Raw genomic sequence first — 18,728 nt, 5'->3', positions numbered from 1 at the left:
AGTCCTCACGATTAAAAATACACAAAAATAGCACATTCCGTAACGTAACAAATATTTATAACATATTTCCTACATCTTTAAAGAATAAACCATCAGGTTTTCATACGGGGGTTAAGTGTTATCTAGTTGAGATACATTCTTCTACCGAGTAGAAACAGGGCTCAAGTTCAAAATCAACATTAATATTAAGGCATAAAATTGTCTAAAGTTCATAAGAATAAAGCCTACCATGTAATAGTTTGTAAGTTAATATTTACAAGATGTGTTTTATATTTTTTATATCTAAATTAGAATAATGAAAAACTCTGTTCCTATTTAAGCTAAATATCTAATACTGTATACAAAATTTAAATGTATAAATCTGTATACATATAAAGCTTTCTGAAGTGTCCATTTCATACGTTCAATCTGTGAACAATATGTATGAAAAAGGATAAAAATAAAAAAAATACAAACACAATGCAATACAATACTAAAAGGTGGTGGTAGAGCTGATTCTGCCAAGAATAATCTAGAATACATTTATTTGTGTTACCAATATTGGTTTTGGGTGTGTTTGCAATAAATCTATTGATGAAAATTAAAGCTACTCGACCATACGCGAGAGTAGTAGGATGGAAAGTTTAAAGTGTTATATATTATAAAATCTTCTACCCTGGACCCTCTTATGATGGCAAGGAAGAATAGATGGGGAGCTTCTATCAGACTAGATGGAATGGACTAAGATAGAAAACTAATCAAGTATTTCGGTGGTAAGTTGCTTAGGACAAACTGGTAACACTTGCTAGATATTGATACGAAACTAACATAGGCTCTAAACTCAGAGAACACATACATTTTAGATTCATTAACACATGTTTCACGCATCATATATCTGCCTTATTTCAACAATTCTAATAGTATAATCTAATGGAAACTAGACAATGAATTTTCCGATATAAATCAAGTTGTGCCATATTTGATGATATTTTCTGCCCAATAGTTTCATATATTTTTCAAAAGAAATAATAAACACTTCTGACCAGAGTATATACACTTGTTTATTAAAAACTAAATTTCAGTGTAACAGTTTCAACAACGTAACGTTGTCTTCATCAGACACTAAGTTTTGTGAGGACAAATTTGGTTTATTAGCAACAAAAGTACAACTAACTGATGGTTCATTCTAAAACCAAATCATATATGTTAGATATTAAAACATATAGTTCAGTTTAATTGTGTACGTCGTTTTATTGTTATAATATTTTAATGCGTATTTTAATACGATAAACTAATTGTTAATCAAAATTTGAAGGAAATAATTATTAAACAAGAATTTTAGGAATCATCAAAAGATTGCGATCTTTTCCAAGAATTTTAGGAATGATCTAAAATGCATCAAAAGATTGCGATTTTGGCCATTAATTAGTGTGTGGATCAGGGGCCACAAAATTTTTGAACGTCCCCTAAATCGAGTTTTCGTATTTTTTTACGGAATAAGCACATCATACTGAGTTAAGTGATAGTTTGGGTTTGGCTACACTATATGTAGTTCTTCATATATAAGGCCTACAAGAAAATTTTTGATTGAAATATATTGGATCTTTTGATGCAAAATTGGACCACGAGCCACAAAATTTTTAAACGGTCCCTAAATCGAGATTTCGTAGGTTTGGCGACACTGTGTGTAGTTCTCCATATATATAGCCTACAAGAAAATTTTTAATTGAAATATAATGGTTGTTTTGACGCAAAATTGGATCAGGAGCCACAAAAAATTTTGAATGGCCCTTAAATCGAGTTTTCGTTGTTTTTTTACGGAATAAGCACATTATACTGAGTTAAATTATAGATTGGGTTTGGCTACATTGTATGTAGTTTTCCAGATATAACGCTACAAGAAAATTTTTGAACTGAAATATTTTGCATCTTTTGATTAAAAAAAAAAAAAAAACGCTGTTTCGTCTTACGTAGTTCTTTGAGCATATGCAATTTATAAAGTACCGCTTTATTAACAGAGACCGTTTTATTAATATAATTCCTTTTTAGATTCCTGTTTAAGCGAAGTCAAAGGAATATCTTCTTTAAAGTCGGTGCAACAAACTTTTCCCAGCCGACTGACTTTGTATTGAAGCTAAGACATTTTGTGTTGATCACAACTTTCCCATTAAGCCACAAACTGCACATGCATGGTGTTTTGGTGACGCTTTGTTGCCATCATTTAAGGTCTTTTAAAAATTTGGATCTTTTAATATCATTTTTAGATGTATATTTGTGAATGTGCAGATAAATTGGATTGATTGAGACTTAAAGATTAGGGATACCGCATATGCAAGAAGTCAGTGAAAGTGGCTTTGACTCCATTAAGCAGATACTTATTTGCATAGTTCAATTCTTATGCATTCGCTAATATAGTCAACAAGTCGTATCACTGATAGATATTTCTGTCTGTATACGAGCAACAATCTGGTGGATAAGGAAACTTGAAGAAGCAAGTGAGGAAAACAACGATCTTTTTATTAACTTTTCCCCCCATATGGTTTCAGAATTTCTTTCCAAATCTCTAAAGATGTCATATTCTGGGTGCCAATTAGTAAGGTCCTAAGGAAACTACCGTCAATAGACTTCATAACTGTAACAAATCAAAGATTGAATATCAATGAAAAAAATACAGTGAAACCTGTCTACGTTGGCCACTATCCGTTCCATTGAAAAGTGGCCAACTTAGACAGGTGCACAACTTAGAGAAAATAAGTATAAATGGTGAATTTTTAGAATAGGATTTCTAGTATTATTTGATTGTAAAATTTTAATAAGCAATCGCATTACAGCTACTTTTAAGTAATGCATTATAGAGTAATAATAACAATATACAGTACTAGAAAAAAAAACTACAGTATGTTTAATATATGTACTTACCTTTCTCTTCCCGAAAGCGAGTTTGGTACACTGAATTATTCGGATTGAAAACACAATAACATAAACAACCATAAAACAAAGAACATAGACGCACTTCATTGAAATGAGCTACAAGTGTTTCTCTCGGAGCAAAATATGTTTTCAGAAAATTTTAAGGAAATTCATATCTCAAAACCTCCGCTAACTTACTACAATCCGTCATGGCAATAGTTGATTGAGATGATTAGTTTTAAGCCTGAGAATTTTCCTGAATTACTAAAGTTCCCCACTGATGAAAGGAGCTGATATAGCTAATGGTTTTACCAAAATAGACATGGTAAACCAATACGTACAACCATTTCCTGAATTCCAATACTTGTTTTTTTTTTTTTTTTTTTTTGTTCATATCTTCCTTCACCACCTGTTTATCAGGGTAGTGTTCTGCTCATTGAGCTCCAAGAACAAATAGTGGGAATCCATGCTTTGTTTTCAGTCACAAAACAGAACATCTGCCTCTCATATGGGAATACGAAAGAATTAAGAAAAATAACAAAACGCGATATTTTGCTTGGCCGCAGGTAAATTTATCATAAAATTTTGTGTTTTTGCTTAAAGTGTGAACTGTATAACTGAAAAAGATATACTATGGTAGTGTTACTAATGTATTATTTCTATTTTTAACACAGTTTCTATCATAATTGCACAGTACATCACTTCTTTGATTTCGCCATATCAAAATTAAGCCACAACTTAGAAAAAAAAAACTAATCAAGTCTCAGTAATCAAATGTTAATCACTTGTTACTATGCAAATAACAAATGTTTCGGGAACATTTGAAATTTTTCAAGTATGTTTCTTTTGAGATATTTGAGATTGAACACGGACGATTTCGAAAAATCACAATATTTGAAGATCCATAACAAGAAAATGATGGAACTCTCACTATCAAACTTTTTTTAGAAAGTTCTACGAAGCTTCTACCTAGAAAATACGGCAAGTCTGATTCTTTTCTTTAAAATTTTTAATTTCAAAAATGACAATTTGCATTTTCCAAACTTTTCATTTTCAACAATTTTTTAAAGGTATTTGTAAAGTAGTAGGCTTAAATGTGTACTGAATATAAAATATTGTACATTTAATTTTCTTTAAAATGATTTTTGTTTGAAATTAATATTTTTTTTTTTTTTTTTAAATAACGGAGCTACAGTGTTTATCCCAAATCTTTGTAAAGTGCAAAATAGACTTACATGTCCATACAAAATGACCACTTAAAACAAAACCAAGCATCTAAAAAATGGATGAATGTTTATTTTCAACTCTCTAAATATAGCACAACTGAATGTACAAAAATTTAAAAAAAATGTCAGAAACCTTATAATCTGAACTTGGATGATTTCAAATGGATTGACCATAAAGAATACAGGAAACTTACCAAGTGAGATACCGTTTGATTCCATTAAATTTCCATTATTTTCTTTGAAGATTTCAAAGCCTCGCTGCAGGAACGTGGAGTAGGTAACAGGGTCCAGCGGAAGAATTACAGACTCGGCCAAAAACAGTGCAAGAACTCCCCACACTTGACAAGATGCTTTACTGTAATTAAAACCTCGATCCATCAATTCACTCACTAAATAGAAAGTGTCATAGCGTGTGTGATACAAGGGGTAGCTGGATGGAAGAGGATTCTGCAATAGAGAAAAAAGTAAAGAAATTAAGTAGAAAAGTAGTGGCTTGATCTTTTTCTATTTGTGTAGTTAGGTGAGGGAAGAAGTACAAATCTATGTTCACTATTGAACTTTTACAATTGTTAAGTTTTTCCTCATCAATGTTACGTTTCATGAGTAGTTTGAGATGCTTTAGTACATAAGGAAGTATTAAAATACGTAGGCTGATTAATAAAAACTTGCTGTAAGGAGCCCTCATTGAAATGTCTGTTCTAGCACTGTTTCATATTAAGAAAAGAAAACTACATTTAATCTTTTTGCTTCAAAGATTGTTCACTTTATCATTTTAATAAAGTAAAAGGCAAATTCATTACTCAGTTTTAGAGCTCAAGGGTAAAAGTAACCAAATAATTGAACTAGGCCAGATTGCAGTTGCCCCGGGCGCCAGCAAACTAATCTGTGTGTTAATTGGTGTAGATGTAATTGAAGGGGGTGCTAATTGCAATATTTGCCTGGGCATCAAAGGTCTAGTTTTGTCACCGATTAGGCTACCATATTTTTAGAGAGTGAAACTGGAACATTTTCCTGAAATTTTAAGAATACATGGCAATTTATTTTAAAGTGAAATTTGAGCTTCAAGAACAAGGCTTATTATTATTATTATTTTTTTTTAAGTGGGCCTGGACGGCAAATCAGTGTCCTGTTGGAGTGCAATTCCTGGTTCTGTGCGACGTTTGGCTCTTAAGAACATTTGTCCTTTTCCACCACTTTTTACTTTATTATTATTATTATTATTATTATTATTATTATTATTATTATTATTATTATTATTATTATTATTATTATTATTATTATTATTATTATTATTGTTTATCTACCAAACAATTATTTATATTATTGTGCGGTATCAAAATAAACCTGAAACTTGTGATATTTATTTACTTCCATCATTTCATCTGGCAAATTAATGTGATCTGTACAAGGGGAAAAGTTTTCAAGCTGCTAAAATTTGAGATGACTGCTGTCATGTTATAACTTTGAGCTTGGCCTTATCTCAAGTAGATGCAGGCATGTCGGAATTTTTGATTCTTGTAGATTCACTAGTTCAAACGCCGTCGAAGATGAGGCCTGCAGAATATGGCTCTCAACGAACAACATTCGAACAAATTTATCAAGAATATTTGAAGATGTGCAAAAAAATGGTTTTGAAATTTCAAAGCCGGAAACAGATAAAGGGGTTCCTTGTAGAAATGAACTAGACATTTATTTGCCATCGAAATATCACAAATTCATTTTGGATGAATCTCTTCCTTCATTGGAGGCAGAAAACGAATTTTCTAATCATAATATACTAAGAGACAGTTTTCTGCCTACTATCGATAGGGCAGAGATGGAAAACTATTTTGATCATGTAGCAAAATCATTAGATCAATCACCACTCTACGTCCAAAAAGTGAAAACTTTTTAAATTACAACATTGTGGAGCCTATGGCAAAGTATTATGGAAGTGATCTGGAAATATTCAAATGTGAAGTCAAAATCCTCCCAAACACAATTAAGTTGTATGAAGACGAGAGAAAACCAAAGTTGATTCCTTGATGAATTTCATTAATCTTTTTTGTGTCTACAAAAACGCATTCCTAGAAACCTACAACCTGGTTTCATCTCTGTGACTATACCGATTTCTAGTGCTACATATAAAAGGCCATTCTCATGTTTGAAAGATTAAAGATTCATATAGGCAATTCCATGACTGATGGTGGGTTGAAAAACTTAGGATTATTTTATATTGAAAAGAAAATTTCTAAATCGTTAGATCCTAAAAGAAGTTGTTGATAAATTTGCTGCTGATTACGAGAATAGAAACATCATTCTCGTTTAAGTAGAAGCTTGAACCAATAAAAGTTATTTTCTTTACCTGTAAAAGTGTTTGTATTTCTCTGCTTCCACTTAAATCAACCAGTGACACATATTTTAAATACCGTGATTAAATAACTACTTACTTATATTAGAAATCAGTTGTATTATTGTATCATATTTGTTTGAGAAAGTAATTTCTTACATTTTCACTGTTTTGAAAAGAATAAACTCATGATGAACAACAAAGAAGAAAACATTCATCTTAAATATATATATATATATATAAGCTGTGTGAATAAAATTTTTCATTCATTGGAGATGGCCCCCTTAAAATTTTCTTGGGACCTTCATTGCCCCCTCCCCTTTAAAAAATTCTAGCTACGCTACTGGCAAGCGAGCGGGAAAAGTACAGAGATGTTTTCACAAATTTGTTTTGCTTCTTTCTTTCACTCTTGACTAGGTCATATATATATATATATGTGTGTGTGTGTGTGTGTATGTTTATGTTTATGTCTGGGAATGACAAACGATTATGCAAACTCGAAATATTTTAACAACGGGTTCTAGCGAAACGGTGAGAACCGGCTGAATAGCACCACTGTATATGTATGTATGTATGTATGTATATATACAGAACTGGTTGTTAAAAAAATTGAATAACATCACTGGTAATATACTATAGTATATTAACGTATTGTTACATATCATTGTTATTTGGAATATCAATGGAGCATAAGAAACATTGTTAAAATATCAAGGGGTATTTGTGGTGAATCTATTAAATGATTCTCTTGAAAGTCATCTTAATTCAAATTATTGGTTTAAAAGAAAATATAACTTTCTGAATTCCTCCTATTTTTCGGGGAAGATTAAAATCTTGTACTAAAAAATACGTACATATCTATATCTATATATATATCTATATTTTATATCTATATCTATATCTATATCTATATCTATATCTATATCTATATCTATATCTATATCTATATCTATATCTATATCTATATATTCTGCAATGTGTACTTACCAAATTATCTTCATAAGAAAAGCTTACACTAGCTATTCCATTCTTATGTTGGAATCCCAAATGATCGCTTCCACTTCCTAATATATTAATTCTGAAAAAAAAATCTGTCTTATTATCAATAGTAATTGTAGTAAATTTTAATTTATAATTTCAGAAAAACTGTTTTTATTATTATTGTCAATTAATTTAGTATATGTGACATAGAGAAACAAAAATTCAAGTGCACTGTTCACACATTGCGGTATAAGCAATGTGTAGCCTTCTGTTTAGATAGTATCGCAGCAACGCAAAGCCACTTAATCTTTAATATTATACAGAAGACTGAATTGATTTGCAAGAAGAAGTTAAGAAAATTACTTGTAAACTTCACAAAAGTCCAGGAAAATAGAATAAAACATTAGCAACATGTGGCAGATACTTAATGAATTTTAGAATACACTTTAAAATATCACAAATTTACCCTAAAGTTTTAGCTTTTAATTATTTGTACCTAAAAAATGTAATGACTACAAATGTTAGTCAAATTGAAAAATCATAAATCCTTTCCTTCTTCATAAACATCCTTTCCATCTCTATTCTATCTGTTATTTCCCGTTCATATTTCAAATCTTCATTAATAATGCTACCGAGGTATCTAAAGTTAGTCATATCACCCCCAGAAAGCAGAAAGGTGCTAAGCGCCAAACTGCAAATTTCTCAGGAGAGCATACAAACGAATGAAATACTAATTAATTCTGATGCTTTCATTCTTCTGTAGAATTCAGTTTTCACCGCAAACCTTTCATATTGTCTCCTGCCACTTGTCTCCTTTCTGCCAGCATTAAACATGAAGTCAGGATATGCACTTAGTTGAAAGTCAAGGAGAATGGCGCTTAGCACCTTTTTGCTTTCCGGGGGCGATATGTTTTTCTCTCTCCCTTCAACTTGTATTCTTGACAGAATTTCCTTCTAGTCAATTACCATTGTTTTCGTCATTTTAATATTTATTTTCATTCCATGCCAGCGGTGAGGCATGGTCAATTCGCATGTGCAAGCGGTTTAGACAAAATTAATATTTCACGAAGCAAATAATAATAATAATAATAATAATAATAATAATAATAATAATAATAATAATAATAATAATAATAATAATAATAATAAATTTAGCTGTTGGTTCAAATTGTAAAGCATGAGAGCACATCTTCGTTTGTATTTGAGGTCAATTCTGCGGCCTTTTTTTGTCGAAAACCTCAATGACGGAGTCATATAATGACATGCTTTCATTATCTTCAGCAATCTTCTTTCAATGGACATCAAAGAAAGACCAGAGTATCTATTATATGATTGTTTACTACATAGTTAAGTAATTCTTATTCTTTTAATGAGAAGAATGACCTGTCTACCGAAGCATTGGTTGCAGGAATAGTTAACATTACCTTAGTAAGCTTTAATGCTTCTGGGTAATACTTTCTATAGACCACTAGAGGCGAGGCACTGGCTAATTGTGAACACTGGCAGAATTCTGAATTCGTTTGAGGAGTATATGACAGAAAATTCTGTCCGCAGCCGGAAAAGTCAAAATATACTTCATAGAATATTTTCAAATAATTTAAGGTCGATGTGATAAATTTAGTTAAATACTGGAAATATTTTTCGTAATCCAAAGAAGATAGAACTCCACTTTACCCAGCTTTGCATATCTGTTACGTAATTGTTGTGAGACAATGTCGACAATTTAACAGGACAAATCATGGTATGATGATTTTTTTTGTCACCTACAATCTATTCTTTCTTAGGGGGTCACTTCTAAGACCCCATAAGTTTTATTCTTCTGTCTCAATTTTATTCCAGAAAAGCATCACGGAGTTCTCTTAGCTTACTCTCCGACGTTCTTTAATTTTTCTCAAGCAATAGTTTATATCAAATACTTTTATCTATAGTATTTTTGAAAAGTACTGCTAACTTTGGCAGCCAGTTCTACAATAGGAATATTGAACAACAAGTACTTCTTTTCAAAGTTTATCCTTCTCAACCTTTAACAGTTCGGAACCTGTAAATAATTACACGCCTTTAGATGTAATGATGTGAGGAAATATTTTTCAGTAAGAACTCCGACGTACCGAAGAAGACAGAAGGCTCCGTCAAAACTATTTATGACAATTTTAACAAGACTTTGTTACTCGCAAGTTTGAACAATTATTAAACATCCCACGGTTTCTGCCTTGTAATGCCCTAATATCTTATCATCAAACTTTACGTGGGCCACGGTGGCTCAGTGGTAGAGCGTTCACTTCTGGTGCTTGGGGTCCCGCCAAGTGAACTTTGTGGTGGACAAACACCGTGTGCGTGGGTTTTCTCGGGGTTCTCCCGTTTCCTCCCATTTTCTTCATTCCATCCATTTCATTCATCTCTCATCATCACCGTCTCCTTTAGCCTAACCGGCATAACCGTGGGACGTAAAACTATTTCATTTCATTTCAAACTTTACGTGTTTTCATCAATTTTAAATTATTTATCTCATCTCTTTTACAAATATTCTAATTTATATCTTCCTGAACATTCTACGTACCCGTGATTCATGTTCCAATTCTATTTTTCTAAATTCTTATTTATTCTAACATGTGTTGCTTTTCTGTTGTGCTCCTGTCCAAACTTCTTACGTAGTCAAGCAATAAGAAATAATTTTCATGTGTGCTTAGTATGTACAGCATATCTCTCTTTCTAATTCGTATTCTATGCCTTCATTAAAGCTTCTCATTTTCAAGTTGTCCTTACTTTATTTATTGATTTATGTGTTAATGGGACGTCAGATCCGAGACTATTTGTCCTCGTAATGGAAGAGCTAATGGCCGGTACATTCTTTTCATAAAAATAAGATTTCCAACATAAAGACAATGATCAAAAATAAAACTTCTAAAAAGAATAAACTCAATAACGCCTAATAAAATAATAAAATAACATAAAAGCCCTATAAAAATTTAAAACAGATGTCACAAAAAAGTTAAAATAAGTAACAAACTAACTCTATGGCCTTAGAACCTGGAGGTTCAAAACGGCGTTCACAAAAGTTCTCCATTGATTTCTGTCCTTAGTCAACTGGATCCAGTTTCTACTTTGTATTCATATTTCTGCGATATCCATCTTAATATTATCCTCCCATCTGCGCCTAGATCTTTCTCGATGGACGTTCCCCGATTGACTTTCCAGAAAGAAATTTAAAAAAAATTGAAAGCATTCCTACTTTCCTCCATCCTGGCTACATGACCTGCCCACCTGAGCCTTCCAAACTTGATGACCCTAACAATGTTTGGTAAATGGTATAAATTATGTAATTCCTCGTTATAAAGTTTCCGCCATTCCCCGTTCTTCTTAGGTCCAAATATTCGTCTCAGGATTTTGTTGTGAAATACTTTCACTCTGCGTTCTTCCCTCAGAGTAAGTGACTATGTTTCGCAGCCATACAGTACAACAGGGATGATTATCATTTTATGTATATATATATATATATTTTAAGCTTCAAATTCCTCGACAGAATTCGCGACGACAAAATATTTTGAACTGAATAATAACACGCATCCCCTGCTTTTAGTCAACTTTTAATTTCTTCGTGGATATGATTTTGGTCTGTCCAAATGAAGAAATAAATGAAACAGAGAAACAGAAAGCATATAACAAGAAAAGTTTTTAAAAGAAAAGGAATAGTAAAATCCAAAACATGCGAAATTTAAAAAGAAAAGATTCAGAGAACGTTAAATATTTTCAATTTCGTGAATAACTTCGAGAATAGATCACAATTGTGACTCATATTGTGACTCCCATAATGAGACTAACATTATTAGGTAGTCCCTAACGTTCTCTGAGGCCTAAGTATTTCGAACATTCTAAAAGAGTTTTCACAATACGGACAATTAGCGCCCACGCAATAAATGGGAATGTATAGGATAAGAATATGCGACATGGAAGCGCGCCAGTTTCGCTTCATCTCGGAGATTACGTGACAATAATTGTTAATTGCTCACAGTAGGCTTTACTGAGCTGAGCTTGTTTTCATTCGTTTGGTTCAAATCTGCTTACAAGTGAGAGCTCATCTGTTGGAGTAAATATCTGAGATCGGAGCACAGGAGAGAGTGTACCACTGTAATATCTGTCCATGCCACACTCTTGGCACGGACTGTCCATGCCACACTCTTCATTTTTTCCGTGTGAAGAAGGATATTCTCCCATTGATATATGTAATACAAACACACAGACACACACACACACACACAAATAAATAAATAAATAAATAAATAAAAAAATAAATAAAAAATAAAAATAAAACAAAACTTGAATAGAATAAAGGTGACAGAAATAATGCTAAGGTAGGTAGATGTGTGAAGTAACTAAGAAGTATAGAATCAGAAATAAAGGAATAGGGATTATAGTAAAACCTATAGATCTGGAGGAGAAACACAAGAGAGATGGCTGACATGATTTGACCGTATTACGAAGAAAGCTCGAGAGAAGTCCTACAAATAAGTGACGATAACATAAGATGGAGGAATCTGAATGTGTGAGAAACCGGCCTGGAGGAAGCTCATTGAAACTTACGATTCCATGTTATGACAAATGCTGCTAGAGGAAATTAGATAATTAGAAAAATAAACACACTGCTGAACAAGACTGCACTTATTTAATATAAAAACACATTTATACGTGACGTTTCGATCTTTTAGCCAAGATTCTCATCAGAAGTACACTGAGTGATACAAAAAACTACTAAATATATATACACCATTAATTTTCCTATCTGCTCTCTCATTGGCCCGTTCAAACAGCCAATCAGAAGCGTGGAAATCTATCTGAACTGACCAATGGGAAAACATAACATTCTACCAGAAAGAAACAACAAGGAGCAAACAACCATTGAATACATTAATTCACATACATTTTTCTGTATTTATCAATAATATTTCTCCATTCTTTATTAATGCTGATACCTTTGGTCCAATTCATTAAGTTTACATCCCCTTCTTTTTCTATCCACCAAGACTCTTTCCACTTTCTCGGCCACAACCTTTTTTTCCCTTTCCAGCACAATAAATTCTTCCCAGTTCACATCATGTCCTGTTTCTTTTACGTTTTTAAAGATTGCGTTAGTTTCTCTGCCATATTTCACATCACTTTTATATTGTTTAATTCTTTCTTTCAATAATTTTCCCGTCTCCCCAATATATTTCATATCACAATCCTTACAATTTATACAATAGATGACACCTTTCTGATCTCTTTTTTCTTTTTTTCCTCCCTTTGCTTTTGACCATGTCCAACAACGTTCTGCAACCTTTTCTATACACTTTTACCCTTTGCTTTCTTAACATCTTTTTCAAAATCTCGGTATCTTCTCCTAGCCCTACAATGCCTTTCCATGCCCCCTCATTTTCCTCCTTACTTTTACCTTTCTCAGAGACCACAGATGCTTTAACGATATTCCTTTTACTATAACCATTCTTATACAGCTGTTCTTTAAAGATTTACACATTCTCTTCTACATTCTTGTTACAAATTTTGGTAATTCTTTCTAACATATTTCTTATGAAATTAACTTTTGTGCTTCTATCTACGTTATTTTTCTTATTATAATAAATACCAGCATTACATTCTTTTTGATACCATTGAGTCTTAATGCTCTTCCCTTCCTTACTCATTAAAATGCCAAGATAACATAATACACCTCCCTGCTCTGTCTCTAATTCTAACTCTATTCCTTTCTCCTTATCTTCAATACTACCAACGAACTCTATCAACTCTTCTTTTGATCCTTCCCATATTCCAAAACAGTCATCAACGTATCTACATAAAAATCGAATCTTTTCTTTCCCCTTTTCTACCACATCCTTCTACCATACATTCATAATGATATCAGACAATACCGGACTTATCTTAGATTCTATACTTAAACCATCCTTAATCCTATATATGTCATTCTTAACTTCACAAAAACCAAACTCCCACATTAAGTTGAGGGCTTTTCTAACTTTCTCTCATTTCCAGCCTTTAACACATTCTCCCCCCATAACACTCTTAATCGTATCAAGTATAGCACTTCTTTTTAGACTAGGGAACATGACTTTCACATCTAAACTAAACAAAATACAATCATTATTAATTCTAGCATTAGTGGTGTAGTTTATTACTTCTCTATAGTCTTTAACTGCCAAAGTCTCTTGTCTGTCTCTTACCCACTCTAACACTGGTTTCAATTCACTTTCTAGCGGTTCCAAATAATTATTCCTACAGTCCATAACTGGCCTAAGCTTTACTTCCTTTTTGTGTATTTTTGGAAAACCCTTTAACACCGGCACTCTTCCATCTTCATTCATCCATTTCTTAAGTCCCTTCTTTTTACATTCTTCTTTTAATTCTTCTATAATTTCTTCATTCTTCTTCTCAACTAATTCATACTGTCCATCCACCAAATCCTTCACCTTGTGAGATGTTAAGAAAGCAAAGGGTAAAAGTGTATAGAAAAGGTTGCAGAACGTTGTTGGACATGGTCAAAAGCAAAGGGAGGAAAAAAAGAAAAAAGAGATCAGAAAGGTGTCATCTATTGTATAAATTGTAAGGATTGTGATATGAAATATATTAAGGAGACGGGAAAATTATTGAAAGAAAGAATTAAACAATATAAAAGTGATGTGAAATATGGCAGAGAAACTAACGCAATCTTTAAAAACGTAAAAGAAACAGGACATGATGTGAACTGGGAAGAAGTTATTGTGCTGGAAAGGGAAAAAAAGGTTGTGGCCGAGAAAGTGGAAAGAGTCTTGGTGGATAGAAAAAGAAGGGGATGTAAACTTAATGAATTGGACCAAAGGTATCAGCATTAATAAAGAATGGAGAAATATTATTGATAAATGCAGAAAAATGTATGTGAATTAATGTATTCAATGGTTGTTTGCTCCTTGTTGTTTCTTTCTGGTAGAATGTTACGTTTTCCCATTGGTCAGTTCAGATAGTTTTCCACGTTTCTGATTGGCTATTTGAACGGGCCAATGAGAGAGCAGATAGGGAGATTAATGGTGTATATATATTTAGTAGTTTTTTGTATCACTCAGTGTACGTCTGATGAGAATCTTGGCTAGAAGATCGAAACGTCACGTGTAAATGTGTTTTTATATTAAATAAGTGCAGTCTTGTTCAGCAGTGTGTTTATTTTTCTGATTTTATTTGCAAGACGTATGACTCTGATTGTGTGTTAGATAATTAGAAATACAACTTACCTAGGTTTACTTGTATTTTCTAACGATGGCTGAATTTCTAACCATGTATCAAATACTGTTGGCCTTCCAGCAGCAACCTCTTCAAGATTTGGGTTAGGAACTCTTCTGGCAGTTTCATATAATACTTCAAATAGTAATGGAGAAGCACTTGCACCAAGAGTCTTATTACCTGCAAAATGAAACATTATATACATTTATCATTTCACACTCGTGCGTTCAAACGTACTATGTTGCAAAAGCTGCACGGTATAAGTTATTGATATTGTCTAAATATATATATGCACATTCATGCATATAAGTGAGCCAAAGTCATGGTACGAAAAACACTCTCACACTATTACAATTGGCAAAACATATGATTTACCCTTGTACTTATAAAAATACTATTAATACAAATAATTCTTTTCAACACCCCTCACAGCACAGAAATTATGACACCGTAAACTGCAACCCCAGATTTTTGCTCAATAAGTAAATATCTGAAAAAAGTTTTTAGAATTTTTGTTATATAGAATTTTGTAGATACTATATTACTTTTTTTAAAAATGGTACTCGTAGCCTATTTTTGATTACCTTTAGGTTACTTAGCAAATTGCTTTTTAAATATGCGGAGGAAAACGTACTGGGAATCCCAAAAATTTAAATATCCTTCCTTTATGGTTCTGTATAAATTATTTGAATATGGAAGCAATCAAAAGCAAAGTAACGATCACTACTTGCCAGCTTATTTTGCTACCTAATAGACAACATTTTTCTTGTTGTTTTGATATTCGTAGTCAAATTCAAGATTAAATATTGCATTCAATTTTACTTCTGAACTTTTTATTTCAATGATTATCAGAACGCAGAATAGACAAACACATTTGTATCCAAGATGTTTCAAGCTGTTAGATGGGTATAAACTGCTAATTTTAAGAACTCACAGAATGGTCACTGACTTTCTATTTATTCACAAACTCTTAAACAACAAAGTTGATAGCTTGAACTCCTAAATGAAGTTACTCTTCCGTCATCTAATACAATATATATATATTAAGATATCATATAATATGTATAGTATGTTAAAGTATTTATTTTATACACAATTATATGTAATTAGAAAATAAAGAAATAGATTACTCGTATCTTTGCGTATTTTTATTTTTTAAATCCTTATTATTTCGATACCTCGTTCGTAGCTGGTGTTTTCTACGGAGATGTAATCTTCCAAATGCTTACATAATCTTGATACAAGATCTTGGTCCTTAGAGTCTCTTAAATGTTCTTTAGTTCTCGTTTCATACATTTCTTTTTGTCATTCTGATATAAGTTTGTTTACATTGGCAAATTACTAAATGTATTTCTGAATTATTCCTGAATTCCAAGATTACCCAGAAAGTAATTTTTGTATTCCGTAAAGTTACTTTCTTAAGTTCATCGGTGATTTTAGTGCTACATTAAAATTATATTTGTTAGCAACTGTTTGCAGTCTGTATGAAATCTTAGGCCACAAAGAGAACGAAATTCATTTCGTTGAACTATCAAGATCCTTCACCATACGTTTATTGAATTGTTTATAAATTTGTAACTTGTCATTGGGAAATAAATGTATCAACGAGAATTAAAGAACATTTGTGATACTCTAAGAACTAAGGTCTTGCAGTATCAAGATTATCTAAACATTTGTCTATTTATAAGTATATCATTAATAAGATATAGTTACTACATAAGACCTCCTCTCAAATCAAAGACACAACTTATGAATCCTACTATATTAGGACTTTGAAGCCGGAACTATATCTTGATCAAGGATCTCTAGATAAAAAGTAGATCTATATCATTAAGCTATTCTAAACTACAATGGCAAGCTTATTCTTATACATGCATGTAGGAAAATACTTTCATTATTCTCACCAATTTTCTAATGTATTTTATATTTGATTCTTTGAGTTTTAGGAACTTTTGCAATGGTTATCAGAAGGCATATATATTTTTTTCACGCGCTATCCTAGCCAACTGTTTTTAAGTTGGTCACAAGGAAGAGAGTGAAGTTTGATTTACATCGAAGTTGCATCACCCGAGTGTGACATAATGTCACGTGGTATCATCATGGGGGTAAAGGTGGAATAAAACGAGTCCTGCGGGGCTTCTGACCCCCTTCACTCCTGACGCTCACTCAGCTATGTTTCCTAACGTAAGTAAATAACTTTTTTAAAAAAACGGCAAGGAAGCGTATGCCTAGCTCTACCCCTCCTGGTATCTCTGTCACTTCCCCTCTCTAACTCTTCACTATCTCTACAACCCCTCACTTCGCGAGGGCCCCACTTCTTACTCTCCTGTTAGTTTATAACGTCATTGTTTATAAGGGCTATCAGAAATCGCTAGGTGAATGGTAGAAAATGAACAATTCATGCATTATATATTACGTACAAGGGCGAACGAGTATTATTTTCGTCTTATTTTAATGACAAAAGTGTTATAAAAATTAAAAAAAAAAAAAAACTTTCCTTGAGCCAGGTTTTGAACCCACGCCAAAACCGCTTTTCATCACTAGTCCGCTCCCTAGCATGCTCGGTTATGAGGACTGACAGCAACTGGCGTTTGATTTGTGCTATATGTATGCTCCGTGGCGAGAAACGGATATCTCCAACCAATCAGAACCGTGTATTTAGTTTCTATGGCTAGGGTCGAGCATGATTAAAATATATGCCAAGTTGTGTCTGCGAAACAATGGTGAAAAGGCAATATGTGAATATCTACTCAATGTAACACTCAAAGGTTACACCCTTCGTAGATACGAATTATGCATGAGATATCGAAATGATGAGAATTTAAAAATAAAAATACGCAATTGTACGTGTATTCTGCTTCTTTATTCATTCACTAGCAGCGTTCACCCCGCTTCGCTGCGGTCACCCCGGAACGCAATAAACTTTGTTACTTAGATAATTTTTACTTTTTCGCTTTCAAGTGATATGATAAAAACCATAGAAGATTGCAGTAAATGTTAACATTATATCGCCTGTCATTTATGTTAACCCGCCCCGCTTCGCTGCGGTCACCCCCGAACGCAATAAACTTTGTTACTTAGATAATTTTTACTTTTTCGCTTTCAAGTGATATGATAAAAACCATTATAACGCCTGTCATTTATGTTAACCCGCCGAGTGACACGGTCATGCGGGTTGCATATAAATACGTTTATTTTTATACCTATGATGAACTAACAAAGGATTTGTACGTAATGGACACCTGAATGGTCAATTATCTCAAGACACTGGTAATTGAAAATTAAAGTGATATGATAAAAACCATCTAGGGTCCAAATCCTAATAACCCCCCAAAAATAAAAGAAATTGGTTCAGCCGTATTAGCGTGATGAGCGGACAAAGGATTTGTACGTTCTCTTTTATATATATAGATTTATTTATTAATAAGACATGTACATATTTTTTGCTGTAAGAAATCAGAACATTCTTCAACATAGATAAGTTGTGTTTCATTAAACAATATTTTAAAATGTAATTCAATTAATTCGATTGTTGATATATTTGATACAACAAAAGGGTTCAAGAAGAAAATAGTTCACTATGTAAATACATGTAATGAGGCAGAACACTGCAATTGAGCGCAACTCGTTTATTGCACCTTTCAATAAATAAATAAATATTTCAATAAATAAATAAAGAAAGAAAGAAAAACGATGGAAAATGATCTCAATTAGAAAGTTAATTTTATTACTAGTATTGTGGAAGTTTATCAAACTTCCTTGAGTTTTATTAACTCAATTTTTTCTTTTTATTAACTGGATTCTTACCGCTGACGCCGATGTCCAAGTTAAGGTAAGCGACTGCCCTGGCACGCAAAATAGCAGACAGATCTTCAGTCCATTCCGTTGAACCTGCAATGCTAAACTCCTCGGCTGACCAACTGCAGAGAACTATTGTTCGACGAGGTCTCCATCCTGGAAGAATTATATATCAAAATTTAAAATCAAAATATATCAACCATTACAAACGACCGCTATCATTAAACTACTTGTCTCGCTATATACCTTATATACTCATGTAAGTA

The 18,728-nt window shown here is 32.6% G+C and overlaps 1 protein-coding gene across 1 annotated transcript in view; it reads right to left on the bottom strand.

Annotated features, from left to right (window-relative positions):
• LOC145663614 (putative N-acetylated-alpha-linked acidic dipeptidase) overlaps positions 1–18,728 on the bottom strand; it is a 111,811-nt gene that overhangs the window by 17,707 nt on the left and 75,376 nt on the right. The window contains exons 10-13 of the mRNA XM_081729723.1: positions 18,472–18,618; positions 14,676–14,844; positions 7,432–7,522; positions 4,310–4,562 (exon numbers count right to left, since the gene is read on the bottom strand). Coding sequence (XP_081585849.1) covers positions 4,310–4,562; positions 7,432–7,522; positions 14,676–14,844; positions 18,472–18,618 — 660 coding nt within the window. The remainder of the gene's footprint in view (positions 1–4,309; positions 4,563–7,431; positions 7,523–14,675; positions 14,845–18,471; positions 18,619–18,728) is intronic.

Source organism: Thermobia domestica, chromosome 11 (assembly GCF_964235325.1).
Source record: "Thermobia domestica chromosome 11, izTheDome1.hap1.1, whole genome shotgun sequence".
In the NCBI taxonomy this organism is placed as follows: Eukaryota; Metazoa; Arthropoda; class Insecta; order Zygentoma; family Lepismatidae; genus Thermobia; species Thermobia domestica.
The sequence above is the reverse complement of the archived record's forward strand: the minus strand, read 5'-3'. Positions and strand labels throughout refer to the sequence as shown.